This window comes from Pristis pectinata, chromosome 20, assembly GCF_009764475.1.
Source record: "Pristis pectinata isolate sPriPec2 chromosome 20, sPriPec2.1.pri, whole genome shotgun sequence".
Classification (NCBI taxonomy): Eukaryota; Metazoa; Chordata; class Chondrichthyes; order Rhinopristiformes; family Pristidae; genus Pristis; species Pristis pectinata.
Genome location: NC_067424.1, coordinates 14,645,609 through 14,660,806, shown reverse-complemented (window position 1 = coordinate 14,660,806; position 15,198 = coordinate 14,645,609). Strand labels below are relative to the sequence as shown.

The window sequence follows — 15,198 nt, the reverse complement described above, 5'->3', positions numbered from 1 at the left end:
ATTGCCTATCTGAATTGAATGCTGGATAAATGCCCCTTTATTGAATAGCTTTCATCTGTGGGCAATTACACTTTATTCCTAGGAACTGCTAACTGAATTTTTTCTCTCTACCAAACAGGTTTCACGGACTTACTGTTGTGGCACATACAGAGCGGGCCCAATGAGACAGATCAGCTTGGTGGGGGCAGTGGATGAAGAGGTTGGAGATTACTTCCCAGAGTTTCTTGATATGTTGGAGGAATCTCCATTTTTGAAAGTAAGTTTACAGACTTTGCATTGATTAGAGATAGTGGGTTCACACAGCACTTCCATATTATTGCTGTAGAATAGTATTCACTTCTTACGTAGTACTTACCATTGTGTCAGAAAATTGTCAATTCATGTCCCTTTTCAGAAATGTGAGCCCATTGTCTAAGTGACTCCCACTCTGTCTGAGATACTGCCTTTCAGAAGAAATCTGCCCTTTATTGCGGTCATAATAGATCCCAGTGCCTCTGTTGTAAAGAAAAACAATGGGGTTTGTTCCAGTATCTTGATCAAGGTCACTTAAAACAGGTATCTGGTCATTATCATGTTGCTATGCACGTTAGCTTTTCAACAGTGACCATTCTTTCAAAACATGATTTATTGACTGAAGTGTTTTGATAGATCCTGAGGCTGCCTTTTCCGTGCTTATGGACTTGCTGTCTCATGGATGGCATTGAAGTTTGCCTCAGTGTGCAGGAAGGAATATGAAGGCCTGAGGATTTGACATGAAAACATTTGGGAGGTTTGTGTCCCTGGACTCTGCTAACTTTATATTTGCTGTTTTAGTGACCATTGTTAATGCTTTGGCCATTGCGCATTATTGCAGCCTGTCTGAGAGGCCATGCACATTTAGTACTAATCTGTTGAGTAGTAGAGTTCACGGACTAAACCTCCTGTGTACTACATCATCCAGCAGTGATTCCCCTTTCTTGTCAAGTTGAAAGGGACTATCCAGTCCAGCTGAAGGCAAAGGTTTCATTTACAGAGGTTCTTCCATTCCATGACCCAGTAAGAAAGACCTTGTACTTACATGGAGTCTTTCGCTGTCTTATGACATCCCAAGGTACATTATAACTAGTGAAATGCACTTTGCAGTGTATCACTGTTATGATGTATAAAACAAGGCAGTCAATTTCATAAAAGCAAATACCACAAAGTGCAATAAGATAGTGACCAGAAAATCTTTTTTCAGTGATTCTTTTTGAAGGATAAATATTGTTAGAAGTACTGAGAGAAACTCCCCAACTCTTTATTGAAATAATGCCACGTGATCTTTTGGGTGCATCTGAGAGGGCATATAAGGCTTTATTTTAATGTGTTAGTTGAAATTTGGCCCCATCCTTCAGTACTGTCCTGGAGCATCAGCCTAAATTTAAATTCGAGTTTTTGAAGTAGAACTTGAACCACAACCTTCTGAGTTAGAGGCATGTTCTACTGACTGAACTGAAGGTGATATAGACAGGCATTCAATGTCATTGTGCTCTGGCTGAAGGGTTGGGGGGGAAGATAGCTAGTCTATTCACGTTTCTCAACACTTGGGGGAAAATGTAAGTATCTAAACTATATTTAGCTTCCCATGGGGATGCAACCAATTATCTCCACAGTAGAAATGAGGTGAATGCACATTGGTGCTGCTTTGGAAGTTAAGGAGTGAATGAGATTTTTAATGTCAGTGCAATTTCTGTTTAGAAAGTTTTTTCAGATTTCTTTCACCAGTTTCTTTGCCACTGTCCTTATGTCAAAATATAATTCACTACAGGAATACTGTTCCAGTATAAACTCTACTGGGATGTAATTCTCTCTAGTAGGAATTTTTTGCCAGTCACTGTCAGAAGTTAAAAGATGTAAATAACCCTGGGATGGCCTGTATCCCAACTTGGGGAATAAACATCACCACTTGAGTCAAAATTTTAAGTTTTCATCCAACTATTGTAGGAGCACATTTCGCTACATGGATTGCTGTGGTTCAAGAAAGCAATTCACAACAATCTTCTAGTAGTGATCAAATGCATGTTGAATTGGCACCAACACTTCTAACCTGAGGATATAAAATATGAACTTGAACAAAACACTTTTGCTGAAAGCCAGCCAGGAGATGAAGAGAAGTTTTTTTTTAAAGAGTTGTTATGTATTGGAATGCAATCCCTTATAGGATGGTGGATCAAATTTGGTAGTAACATTCAAAATGGAACTAGGCAAATATTATAAAGTACAAGGCATTTACAGCATAACTAGTGCATTCAGCTCAACAGATTCATGTAGCTGTTTATGCACCTTAACAAAATGTAAAAAGATTTTGCAGGACTAAAAGGAAAGTTTAAAGTGGGGGCAGTGAAACTAATAGGATTAGTTTAAGAAAGCTGGCCCAAACATGATGGGCTGCTTCTGTGCTCTGATTCTAAGATCTGACTATTTATACATGTGGGATCCTGAATTGTTCTCAGTCATTTTTTTATGGGTGTATCTCTGTAACCAGATGACTCTGCCATGGGGGACACTGTCCAACCTTCAGCTGCACTGCCGGTCACAGAGTGACGATGGCCCCATAATGTGGGTGAGACCCGGCGAGCAGATGATTCCAACTGCTGATATGCCAAAGTCACCCTTCAAGAGACGACGGTAGGAATATCCTTGTGATGTAACACTTTTTGGCAGTCTTTTCCAAGACCCGTGGCAAGTTTGGGTTTGACTATTGTCATTCTTTCACAGATCAATGAACGAAATCAAGAATCTCCAGTATCTACCTCGGGCCAGTGAACCTCGCGAAATCCTCTTTGAAGACAGGACGCGAGCCCATGCAGATCATGTGGGGCAAGGCTTTGATTGGAAGAGCACGGCAGCTGTAGGTGTGCTGAAGGCAGTCCAGTATGGAGAGTGGTAAGAAGGTCATAATTTGCATTTGTGTGTGAGCTTTCATTGCAGATTTATGCAGTATGTGGGTCAACTTGTCTACTTCAAATTTCCCCATCATGCCCTTAGCAGTGCCATTTCATGTGATTTCTCTTTATTGATAAGTTCGTTCCAAAGGGAGCCATCCTTTTCAGTGGAATGATTCCCTGAACATCAAGATACTAACACTGTGAATCTCTGCAACTAAAGACCCCAGCATTGGCCCCTGACAACCCCAGTATCCAGGGTCAAATTTCCCAATCTGCAGATGACCACTACACTATAGGGGGAACGTGCAGAGAGATTTCACCAGGATGTTGCCTGGCATGGAGCATTTCAGTTATACAGAGGGTGATTTGTCTTCCCTGAAGCAGAAAAGGCTAAGGGAGGGACCAGATGAAAGTATATAATATTCAGGGCATAGATAGGCTAGATGGTAGGAAATTCTTCCCCACATGAGTAGTATCTAAAACTAGAGGGCATAGATTAAAGCTAAGGGGTTTAGAGGAGATTTGAGGAAGAACTTTTTCTACCCAGAGGTATACTACCTGAGTGGATGGTAAAAGCAGGTTCTTCCACAACATCTAAGTTGTAACTAGACAAACATTTGAATTGCCAAAACACAGATGGCTATTGACCAAGTGCTGGTAAATGGGATTAGTATAGATAGATACTTGATGGTTGATATGGACATGGTAGAATAAAGGACCTTTTTTTTTGCTGTATGACTGGCTCTATGACATGATCTTGGAAGTTTGAAAAGTAGGAGCTGACAAGATGACCTAAATGAAAAGCAACAAGTGCAGATGCTTTACATCTGAGATAAAAATAGAAAATGCTGGAAAAACTCAACATATCAGGCAGCATCTGTAGAAAAAGAAACGTTGAAATGTTAACTGATTCTCTTTCCACAGATGTTGCCTGACCTAAGTGTTTGTAGCATTTTCTCTTACTGCAGCAAGACTTGAATGGGCAGACAATTGGCAGGTGAAGTTTAATACAGAGAAATGTGAAATACCCTTCGATTTAAAAACAATGAAGAGAAACAAAATAGGACAGTTTTAAAGATAGTGCTGGGACAGAGTTCTGGGCACATATGCACATAAATCTTTATAAGTGGCAGGACATGTTGGGAATGCAGTTATTAAAGATGATGAGGTAGTGGGCTTCATAAATAGAGGCACATAATTCAGAAATATGGAAGTTATGTTGAACCTGTACAAAACACTGATTATGCAACAACTAGAATATTGTGTGTGTTTTTAGTCACCCATGTTTAGGAAGGCCATGGAGCTTCTACAGACAATGAAAAATGATTTGCCAGAATTATTTCAGCCATAAACCTAGACTAGGGATTTCAGTTATAAGCTTAGATTTATACCAGAAGTTTAAACTAGCTGGTACTTTTCTTTTTGGAGCAAGGCAAGTTGAGAGGAGAATTGATAGAGGTGTGCAAGATTGGGACTGGTTTAGATGGGGTAAATAAAGGGAAGGTGTTTGTCAGTATAATTGGATGATTCATGGACCAAGAACCACAGATTTAAATTCTTGGGCAAAAGATACAAGGGGACAAGGTTGAACCTTTTTATGCAGAAAAAAACAGTAATCTGGAACTGCCTGCCTTTAGGGTTTCCAGAAAGGAATTGGATAGGAATGAGAGAGAATCATTTGCAGATTAGAGGGGAAAAAGTGCAGGATGGGATTGCTATACCTGGAGATGAAATGGACACTCACCCCAATGGCTGCCACCTGTGTCATAACAATTCTGAGTCCATTCAATCACCACTCCTCCTTTCACCTTCCAAACCCACTTCTGCATTGCCCAGGAAAAGAACTTTTCTAGCTGGCTGTACTGACACTGTGACCCTCTTATGGTTTAGTGCTGTTACTATCAGTCTGGTGTGAGACCTGAACTCAGTCTTCGCACTGAGGACAGACTGTTACTACTGAGCCACAGCTAACATCTTTCTGGATTCAAAGGAAGTTTAACGGGTAGCAATGTGCTTTCGGTGCGACTCTAGTCTTAGTTAAAGCTTTGTATTCCATGTAATCATAACATGGACTGATTAGAGACAGCCAGCATGGCTTTGTGAAGGGAAGATCTTGCCTCACAAGCCTGATGGAGTTCTTTGAGGAGGTGACGAGGAAGATTGATGAGGGTAGTACGGTGGATGTGGTCTATATGGATTTTAGTGAGGCGTTTGATAAGGTTCCTCATGGTAGGCTTCTGCGGAAGGTCAGAGGCCAAGCGATCCAGGGAAGCTTGGCTGTGTGGATTAGGAATTGGCTTGCCTGTAGAAAGCAGAGGGTTGTGGTGGAAGGAGTGCCCTCGGATTGGAGGGCAGTGACTGGTGGTGTCCCGCAGGGATCGGTTCTGGGACCTCTACTTTTTGTGATATTTACAGATGACTTAGATGAGGGGGTGGAAGGCTGGGTTAGTAAGTTTGCGGACGACACTAAGATCGGCGGTGTTGTGGATAGTGTGGAGGGCTGTCGGAACTTACAGAGGGATATTGATAGGATGCAGAGCTGGGCTGACAAGTGGCAGATGGAGTTCAATCTGGAGAAGTGTGAGGTGGTACACTTTGGAAGGACAAACTCCAGGGCAGAGTGCAAGGTAAATGGCAAGGTACTTGGCAGTGTAGAGGAGCAGAGTGATCTGGGGGTTCATATTCAAAGTTCACTGAAAGTTGCCTCACAGATGGATAGAGCAGTTAAGAAGGCCTATGGGATGTTAGCTTTCATAAATCGTGGGATTGAGTTTAAGAGCCGTGAAGTGATGATGCAGCTTTACAAAACTCTAGTTAGACCACACTTAGAGTACTGTGTTCAGTTTTGGTCGCCACATTATAGGAAGGATGTGGAGGCATTGGAGAGGGTGCAGAGGAGATTTACCAGGATGCTGCCTGGATTAGAGCGTATGGAATATGAGCACAGGCTTAAGGTGCTAGGGCTTTCTTCACTGGAAAGGAGGACGATGAGAGGAGACATGATAGCTGTATATAAAATATTGAGAGGAATAGATAGGGTAGACAGCCAGCGCCTCCTTCCCAGGGCACCAATGCTCAAGACGGGAGGGCATGGCTTTAAGGTTATGGGTGGGAGGTTCAGGGGAGATGTCAGGGGGAGGTTTTTCACCCAGAGAGTGGTTGGTGCATGGAATGCACTGCCTGGGCTGGTGGTGGAGGCAGATACATTGGACAGGTTCAAGAGTTTGTTGGATAGGCACATGGAGGAATGTGAGATAGAGGGATATGCGGGAGGAAAGGGTTAGATAGTGTGAGGGTGGTTTGATGGACGGCACAACATGGTGGGCCGAAGGGCCTGTTTTGTGCTGTATTGTTCTATGGTTCTATTAAATTAAAGTTGACTCAGTATCAGACATGAGTGCATGTTCTTTGAGTCCTTTATCACTTTGTATTCATCAAGCACCAACGGTGCACCATTTAACAGATGCTCTTTATCTGTTCATCTTTTGAAATTTTACTTGTCAAGTGCTAAACTTCCCTCTGTGCACTTGAATTCTCAATTGATATACTTTTCATTACTTGTCCTTCCCTGTGCCTTCTTCGGAACACCATTTCTCCTACAAATAACTTGCAGTATTAATAGAGTCTGATTAAAATGTTGCAAACTCATTCCTCTTTGTATTTCAGACTTAAAAATGCTTCAGGCATTCTAATCTGACTATCATAAAGATTTGAAATTCTTTTGAAATCCCACTTAATAAAACTTGTGTTCCCTTCTTGGTAGGAGTGACCAGATTCGGATAACCAAAGACGTGGTATGTTTTCATGCAGAGGACTTCACAGATGTTGTACAACGATTACAGCTGGATCTGCATGAGCCACCTGTATCACAGGTATTGTGTCCAAATCTTCCTCCAGAGTTCAGCATGAGTTTGTGTAGAGTTGCACATGTATAAAGTTGTCTGTTGGGTGTTTTGACTCATTGTGTCATGTTGAGGAGTAGAACAGAATGGGGAGGAGTCTGCTAGCCATCATTTTTGTGTGAAGTTGGATTTACTTCAAGATGTTTGTTTGAGTTTTAAGTAATGTAGTTGTGAATTGGAACCATTCTTGCATTATTTTGTCACCCTAGCAGCCAAACCTTATTCCCTAAGCCTTACAAATTGTGAACAGGCTCTAGAGATGTAGTTTAAAGTGCTCCATGAAGTACTGCCCCAAAGATATTTGACCTATGGTGTAGTCTTGGCGAAAGTGCTTCATTTTGAGATTTTGGAAATGAAGTATAAGGTAGAATTTGTTAAATGACTGCATTTAATAATTTGTATCAATGGCCACAGTTGATGCAGAGAGTGAGGAGCGATGGATTTATTCTGGCACTTATCAGAGCTTGTTTTCATTTGATTGTTGGTCAGTAATTACTGGAGCTGCCATGACTTGCCTTTAAGGCAAGATGCTGGGTTCAAGATTATCCTTGGTTGTTTTTTCATTAACTTGTTCTGCACTGCAAATGTATCATTGTTAATAGAATCCAGAGATTATTTGCTAATTAAATATTTAGCTCATCTACCTTTTAATGTCATTTCCTCCATCAGGGTTCCTACTTCTCTCCTCCAGATTCTTGTCTACCTAAAACTGCTGGCCTTTTTTGTAGGTGTCGCGGTTAACGGTGATTATTATTGTGACAACATAATGTTATAGATCTGTATTTAGCCCACCATTCAGAGGTAGCAACATCTACTGACAATAACACATTTAACACCTATCCTGATGTAATGGGCCAGAATTATTGTTATTGATGTGCATTAGAGGTGAAGAAGAGAAAGGAGGTGAATTATTAATCACCTTGTCCCTGGATATTAGTTTTTTCCCTCCACCATGCCTTCATGAAGCTGCTATAATTGCGTTTTACATACCATTTAAAATTGCCCGATAAAAGTTAGGACAAGTATTTGACGACAAAATACTTTTTGATTGAAGAGCACCACACACAAAATGCTGGAGGAACTCAGCAGGTTGAGACCCTTCATCAGGACTGGAAAGGAAGAGGGCAGAAGCCAGAATAAAAAGGTAGGGGGAGGGGCACAGGCTGGCAGGTGATAGGTGGGTCCAGGTGAGAGGAGGAAGTTAGGTGGGTGGGGGAGAGATTCATGTTCTTGCAATCCCACAACCTTTCTGAACCAGAAAGAGAACAGCAGAAACTCTGGAGACCTACTCCTGCAAGTAGTATATTAAAATTTTATGTACAGTTTTCCTCCCTTCTCTCAATCCAGTCATTCTTTATCTGTATTTCTTTCTCTACCTGTTTTGACTCTAATTCATCCTGTTCCCTTCTCCCTGTTATTTCCTGAAGCATTAAATCTCACTGTTAGACTGTTGGCTTTGTGGTTCTTTTAGGTCCATTTGAACGATAGAACATAGAACAGTACAGCACAGGAACAGGCCCTTCAGCCCACTATGTCTGCTTCAACCATGATACCAATCTGACTTATTCCATCTGCCTGCATGTGATCTGCATCCCTCTATTCCCTGCCTGTTTATGTCTGTCTAAATGCTTCTTCAACATTGCTATCCCATCTACAATCTCCTCTGGCAATGCATTCCAGGCACCCATGAATCTGTATATACATAGAAACACTTACCTCACACATCTTTAAACCTTCCCCCCTCACCTTAAAACTACATCCTCCAACATTTGACATTTCCACCCCGGGGAAAAATACTACCTATCCTATCTATGATTCTCATAATTGTATATCCTCCTATCAGGTCACCCCTCAGCCTCCATTGCCCCAGACAAAACAATCCAAGTTTGTCCAACTTCTCATTATAGATTATACACTCCAATCCAGGCACCATCCTGGTGAGCCACTTCTGCACCCTGTCCACAACCTTGGCGTCTTTCCTATAGTGTGGTGAACAGAACTGCACACAATGCTTCAAATGTGGTGTAACCAAAGTTTTATACAGTTGCAATATGACTTGCCAACTTTTCTACTCTGTATTGGTTTATTATTGTCACTTGTACCGAGGTACAGTGAAAAACTTGTCTTGCATACAGATTGTACAGGTCAATTCATTACACACTGCAGTTACACACTTGTCCAGATTAAACTCCATCTGCCATTTCTCTATATTTCCAACTGATCTGTATCCTGCTGATTCCTTTGATAACCTTCCTCACCATCTACAACTCCACCAATTTTTGTGTCATCTGCAAATTTACTAATGAGACAATTTGCATTTTTATGCATATATCACAAGCAACTGGTCCCAGCACTGAACCTTGTAGAACACCACTGGTCACAGACCCCCAGGAAGGGAAACACTGCTCCACCTTTACCCTCTGTCATCTGTGACCAAGCCAGTTTTGTATCCAATTTATCAGCTCACCGGATCCCATGTGACTTAATCTGATGGATTAGCCTACTGTGAGGGATCTTATCAAATGCTTTCCTAAAGTCTGTGTATGCAACATCCACTGCTCCATCATCAACCATCTTTGACACCTCCTCAAAAAAAAACTCAATTTGTGAAACTGAACCTCCTCCCACACAAAGCCATGCTGACTATCCTTCATAAGTGTATGCTTTTCTAAATGTGAGTAAATCCCATCTCAAAGAATCTTCAATAATATCCTGCCACTGATGTAAGGCTCCCCAGCTATAATGTGGTTCGTTGAGGGACAATGTCTAACTAGTGGAGTAGTTTGCGAACTGCCCTTGCTCCAGCAATTTCTGGGCCAGTGTCATTTACCGCAAGGGCAATATACCAGACCGATTTCCTTTTTCTTTTCACAGTGCGTGCAATGGGTGGATGAAGCAAAACTCAACCAATTACGGAGAGAGGGTATCCGGTACTCCAGAATTCAGCTCTCGGACAACGACGTATACTTTATTCCTCGAAATGTCATACACCAGTTCAAAACGGTATCTGCTGTTTGTAGCTTAGCATGGCACATACGTCTGAAGACATACCACCAGGAGGAGACAGAAACAGAACCAAACACGGACTCTGACATGGCCACTAAAGAAATTAAGACAGAAACTGATGCGAGCTGTTCAGATGATATGGCAGTTGAGCCTGAAGTCCAGGCCAAGTTGCCTGTAATACAGGAAGATCACAGTTATCACCCCCAAGATCAGCAAAGTTTTCCACAATAACGTGTGTATATACTCGACTTTTTAAATAAATATTTTTTCTTTCTTTTTAAACAGGGATGTGAAGTTTTAGTTTTATAAGTTGGCTGGGATTCAAATTTTAGTGAAGAAATCGTGCCGTTCTTAAAGTGTGTTCCTTGAATTGCGGTGACGTTAAAATGCACTCAGCGAGTGAACGCCAGCCCTGTTTACACAGATGTTCAGACCACTCATGGCTAGGATTTTGGCCCCTTTGATTCTGGTTAACGTCCCAAAAAGGTAATGGCCTTGTTGAACCTGCACTTCATTTCAGAGTGCATAATGTAGCAGGAGTGCAACCAGCACTATAAACCAAACCTAATTAAAGTATTCTAATCTTTATCTTCACAATAGACTGTGTTTTTAATGAAGACTTGCTACTCTGTTGCTGTTTTGCATCTTACGTACATGATTGTAACCAGAGAATTTGCCTATGGATGAAACACAATGTAAGGATGTGCAGGAACATAGTAGATCTTTGGAATATCTGAACAATGCTCACTTAAGGTCCAGTTCCTTCAGTGTTCACTAATTTCCTTGAGGCAAGGAAAGCAGTATCTTCGCCCAGTCTGGGTCTCTCCGCGATTTCAGTTTTGCACCAGTATGGTTGACCCTTACCTGCTCCTTGAACTGACCTAGCTGGCCAGTGAGTTTATACAATTAGAATTTGATGTTTGGGTAGGGACAATAAATTCCAGGCTTGCCAGGACCTCCCACATCCACAAAATGAACAAAATCCATTCCCCGTTGGGTAGAAACAGTGCCACAAAAATGGGCAGTCATCTCAACTGGCCTATTGTCAGTGTTTAAATTCCATGCAAGACTAAATCATCCTTAATTACTCCTGGTTCTCCCTCCAAATACCAGTCTCCTTATGCACGTATGCCTCAAGCATGTCTACTCTCCACCTCAACCTTTCCATTGAAATTGATGCCTGCAAGTCTGAAGGCATCCCCATGGTTTTAGCGTATTTTCTGGAGGATTTTTAAATAACGTTTGAGGCCAGCATGTGCATGCTGATATTTTCTCCAGCATTGAATACCAAGGGATTCTTTCAGAGTGATGGTTCTGAAAGTCTTTACAATTTAAACTTCTCCCAAATTCCTGTTGGGAATCGTTGCTGATGTTGATGAGTAGCTTGTTATGATTACTGAGATGCTGATAGCTTAAGTCTTAGTCAGTAATGGCCTTGGGCTGTGAAGCCAGCTTTTCCTGAGTTTCATATTGTTAACCCACTAGTGTTGAGTTCCTTTCATCTCTGGACTGTTGAGTTGAAGTATACGATGCAGCCTTTCACTGGACTCCAGCTAAAGACATTCACCTCTGAATTTCTTCTCTGTGAAATAAACATGGCAAAATATCAATAAGATTATTTAATAAGATTGCTTGGTAAAAAAAGAAAGATGGATTTTTATTGCCAGTTTCACTGAGCTGCTACTTGGCTGTCCTGGTTAGGATTGCAGTATAACTTTGGGTACTTTTTGATTAGATTTGTGCAAATTTGCCTCTTCCCAAGTGTTCAGGAATGTATTCCATTGATTCACCTGGAAGGTTGTTTGTTGAAAGATTAAATGGAAAAAAAATTAAATCTGCGATGAGGAGACCTTAAGTCTTTTGGGTTGGATAACTCAGATTGGGATGGAGGTCCTTTCTCATTTGTAACAGCTATCAACCTGGACTTCATGGGAACTTTTAAAAATATTAATTGAGATTTCTGACGCTGAAGGACTGAGACATAATGCTAACCCTAATGTTAATGCAACCCATATCCATCCAAGTATACAGCCATATTTTGTGGAGGGCTCACTTTGTCATTCCTGGACAAGAGAGTTGCAAAGCAATCATACATTAGACGATCTCGATTAATTTTGTCTCTTTTATAATTTAGCTTTTATCAATGCTATGATCAGAACTTGCTTAAACTTCCATCCTTTGCTTGTTTTCACATTCCTGTTTCCCGTTGTTGCAGAACTGATAAACTTTGGACGCAAGGCCATTCAGGGGTAGTAGCAGAGTGTGTTTCAAAGAGTAAAGCAAATCCAAAGCCATGAGAAAGCTATAGAGTCTTGGAGATGGTTTTTGAACATTTTTAGTTGGTAGATTTCCATGTTTAGCAAAGGTTTATGGAACCAAGGCAGATAAACAAAGATCTAAATCACTTGTAATCAGATTGAACAGCAGAAAGGCTCCAAGGATTGAATGCTTATCTTATTTCCTTCTCTAACTTGCTCTTTCCCAGGCCTCCGAACGCAGGAATTGCGAGATCATTATCAGTTCACCTTTTCCTGTGTTGCTAGTTGCATGATGCAATGATGAAGAAGTTGCTGGCTAATTACAGCAATAAGTCTTTATTAATCTGCAACAGACTAAAATAAGATGCAAGGATAAATCCTCATTGGTGGAAAGCTTAGGGAACCATATCCCACCACCTACAAAGATATTTAGTGTTGAAATTTTAATATTTGCTAAATGTTGCTTATTCAATCTCAACCCAGTCCTGTTTTAAATTGCCAGTCTGATAGCTGTTTTTACATCACAATTAGCCTACCTCTAATTCAATCCCCGTAAAGTGTAAGATATTGGGAATGATAGCTTCCTTAAAATCAAAAACAAACATTCTTGTTCTGTCTAGTTTCATTTTGTTTTGCAGTAATTTGATAGCTAAATTGACTTAGCTATTGAGCTGTGTTGAAACTGTCCTCAGAAGCAATGTACATTTTGACCTAGAGGTCAACAGAGTGATGTTAGGCACATCAACACATATCCTGAATGTGTAAGGAAGAAGCTCCTTATGTTAATTGCAGCATTTCATTTTCTGGACTGTTTGCCTCTAAGTGCAAGTCATATACTGCAGTCTCTGCCCTGCAGCAATGTCTCATTTTGGGCAATCAATAGATTTTTTTTTAAAGGATCAGGTTTAGTATCCACTCAGAATTGGTAGAAAATCTGTGGGAAAAGTTGTTGATGGAAGGAGCCGACAACAGGGAGTTGCATAAAGTTAATCTTTTAGTACAATGCAGTGTGACCTGGAATGCACTTGCCAGATGGTGATCCAGTTCAACCATTCAAACCAATCTGCCCAGACTTGCATTCAAAAGTAAATTGGAGGATTTGAAGGGGAAAAAAATTCCCAGACTTGCTCTTCCTATAAGCCAGGAAAGGCACGGGTGGGAAAATGGTGGCCACCTATGCTATTTAAATTCTAATACAAGGTTGTCTTAGATTTTTCTGTTGATCCACGTGCTGTTGTGTACATTCTAGGCCCCAGGAGTAATTAGACTGGGATCAGGAAGCCAATCTGATGCAGAACAGATTACAGGTACAATGGGCTCAGAAGGTGCTTTGATTTCAGAAAGGTATTGCCTGATTTGAGTTTAGTTGAATCCCAACTATAGTCTCAGTATGATTGACAAGTTTGGAGTAGTGCTGTATTTTAAAATGACATGCGTGCCACTAAGTTAGGCATTGTCTGTGGACGGTTTATGTAACATTTGGTCTAAATTGATGACAGACTTGCATATAACAAGTTGAAATGATTGAGGAATGATCTAATCAAGCTGTTTAAAATGATGAATAGATTCAATATGTCAGAGAAACTTTAGACAAATCAACAGAGAACATTGACAATTCTTTTCCCCCACTGCTGCTCGACCTACTGAGTTCCTCCAGCAGATTGTTTTTTGTTGCAAAGAAGCTTTCATCTGGTTTGTGAATTCAAAGCAAAGGGATGTGATCTTAGACGTTTCTTCTCACAGAGGGTAATGAGAGTCTGCAATTCTCTTTGCAAACCCAAAACCCTCACCCAGAACACAACATAGCTCTGGATGCTGAGGGTCAAGTTAAATTCTTGGACTGAGATGGATAAAATTTTAAGTAAGGGTTATAGATTAATGAGAATAGGAGTTGAGCTGGTGATCAGCCTTGATATAACGGATATGAGGGATTGGGTGACCTCAGTTTGCCCCTCTGTTCCCCTGACTCTGGTATGAAAATATTTTAACATTGACAAGAGTTGCATTGTTTTGGGGGTATGTAAGAAAATCACTGCAACCTTTGAGAGAAATGAGAAAGATTAGGCATGACCATCTTAACACTCCTGATGTGTCGTTCTTTCAACCAATTCAAACCAATCTGCCCAGGCTTTAGAAAATGCCAGTTTTTAATGGGCCAGGTTTTGCGCATGGCTTGAAACTGGCTACTTGTCCTCTGCACTTTGGAAACTCAGTGGCACCACTGTGATATATACGCACTTTCATATAACTCCACATGGTTTGCCTCAGCTTGCCCTCCCTGACAATCCATTGCACAATTTCCCCTCTGAGATCATAATTACAAAATTAGGACATTCAGACCCTTGTATGTTTTCCAGCCTGCATGGCTAGGGATTACCCAACTGTGGTACCTTGCACTTTTTGACCCATCTCTACATGATGGACATGTAGAAAGCCAATGCTGCCCCTCTGCCTATGTGATTATGTTTCACCTACACATTTGTCCAGTTCCTGAATTCCAAGTTGTCAATTTAAGTTGGAAGCATGCATAGCTATCTCTCCAGGATCCTTCATTTCATTTCCATGCCAACATCGATTTCCTAATGAGCAAACACCGAGCTTTCTTCAGCCAATTCTACATCTATTCCTGTTCCAGTAATATGACAATAATGATTAATATTGAGATACTAACAGAATCTGAATAGATGATAAAATATGATTTTTTTAAAACCTGTATAATGTAATGTGCAATCAAATTATGTAATCTGTGTAAACAGGGTTTTTGAGCAACAAGCACTTGCTAACACGATGGACAACCTTCATACTGAAAAATAATTTTATCCTCCAGACACTTGGGGTGAAGGGGAGGGTGGGGATGGGGTAGGAATTCCACAAACTCGTTCTCCGCTTTTAACGAGAGGAGCTGTATTTGTTGTCTTGTCCTGAGATTTTTAGAGCTTAAAATTTGGTTGTTCAGAGTAAAACTTGCTTCCCAGGCATTTGTATTTTTTATTCACTTTAGTGTATTTGTAATTTTTTATCCATTTATAATCGTAAGCGGTTTTCAAAAGAAGTATGGCTCCTTTAAGATATTGTAATATTGTACCTAGCAGGAGAATTCCTTCAGGTTTATCTTACTTTACCAAT

At 40.8% G+C, this 15,198-nt stretch overlaps 1 protein-coding gene across 1 annotated transcript in view; it reads left to right on the top strand.

The window, feature by feature from the left end:
- Positions 1-14,892, top strand: part of LOC127580874 (lysine-specific demethylase 9-like) — a 54,025-nt gene extending 39,133 nt beyond the window's left edge. Inside the window, exons 3-7 of the mRNA XM_052034841.1 lie at positions 119-256; positions 2,504-2,646; positions 2,737-2,904; positions 6,670-6,778; positions 9,683-14,892. Of these exons, the coding sequence (XP_051890801.1) occupies positions 119-256; positions 2,504-2,646; positions 2,737-2,904; positions 6,670-6,778; positions 9,683-10,045 (921 nt within the window). The 3' untranslated portion in view covers positions 10,046-14,892. The remainder of the gene's footprint in view (positions 1-118; positions 257-2,503; positions 2,647-2,736; positions 2,905-6,669; positions 6,779-9,682) is intronic.
- The last annotated feature ends 306 nt before the right edge of the window (positions 14,893-15,198 follow it).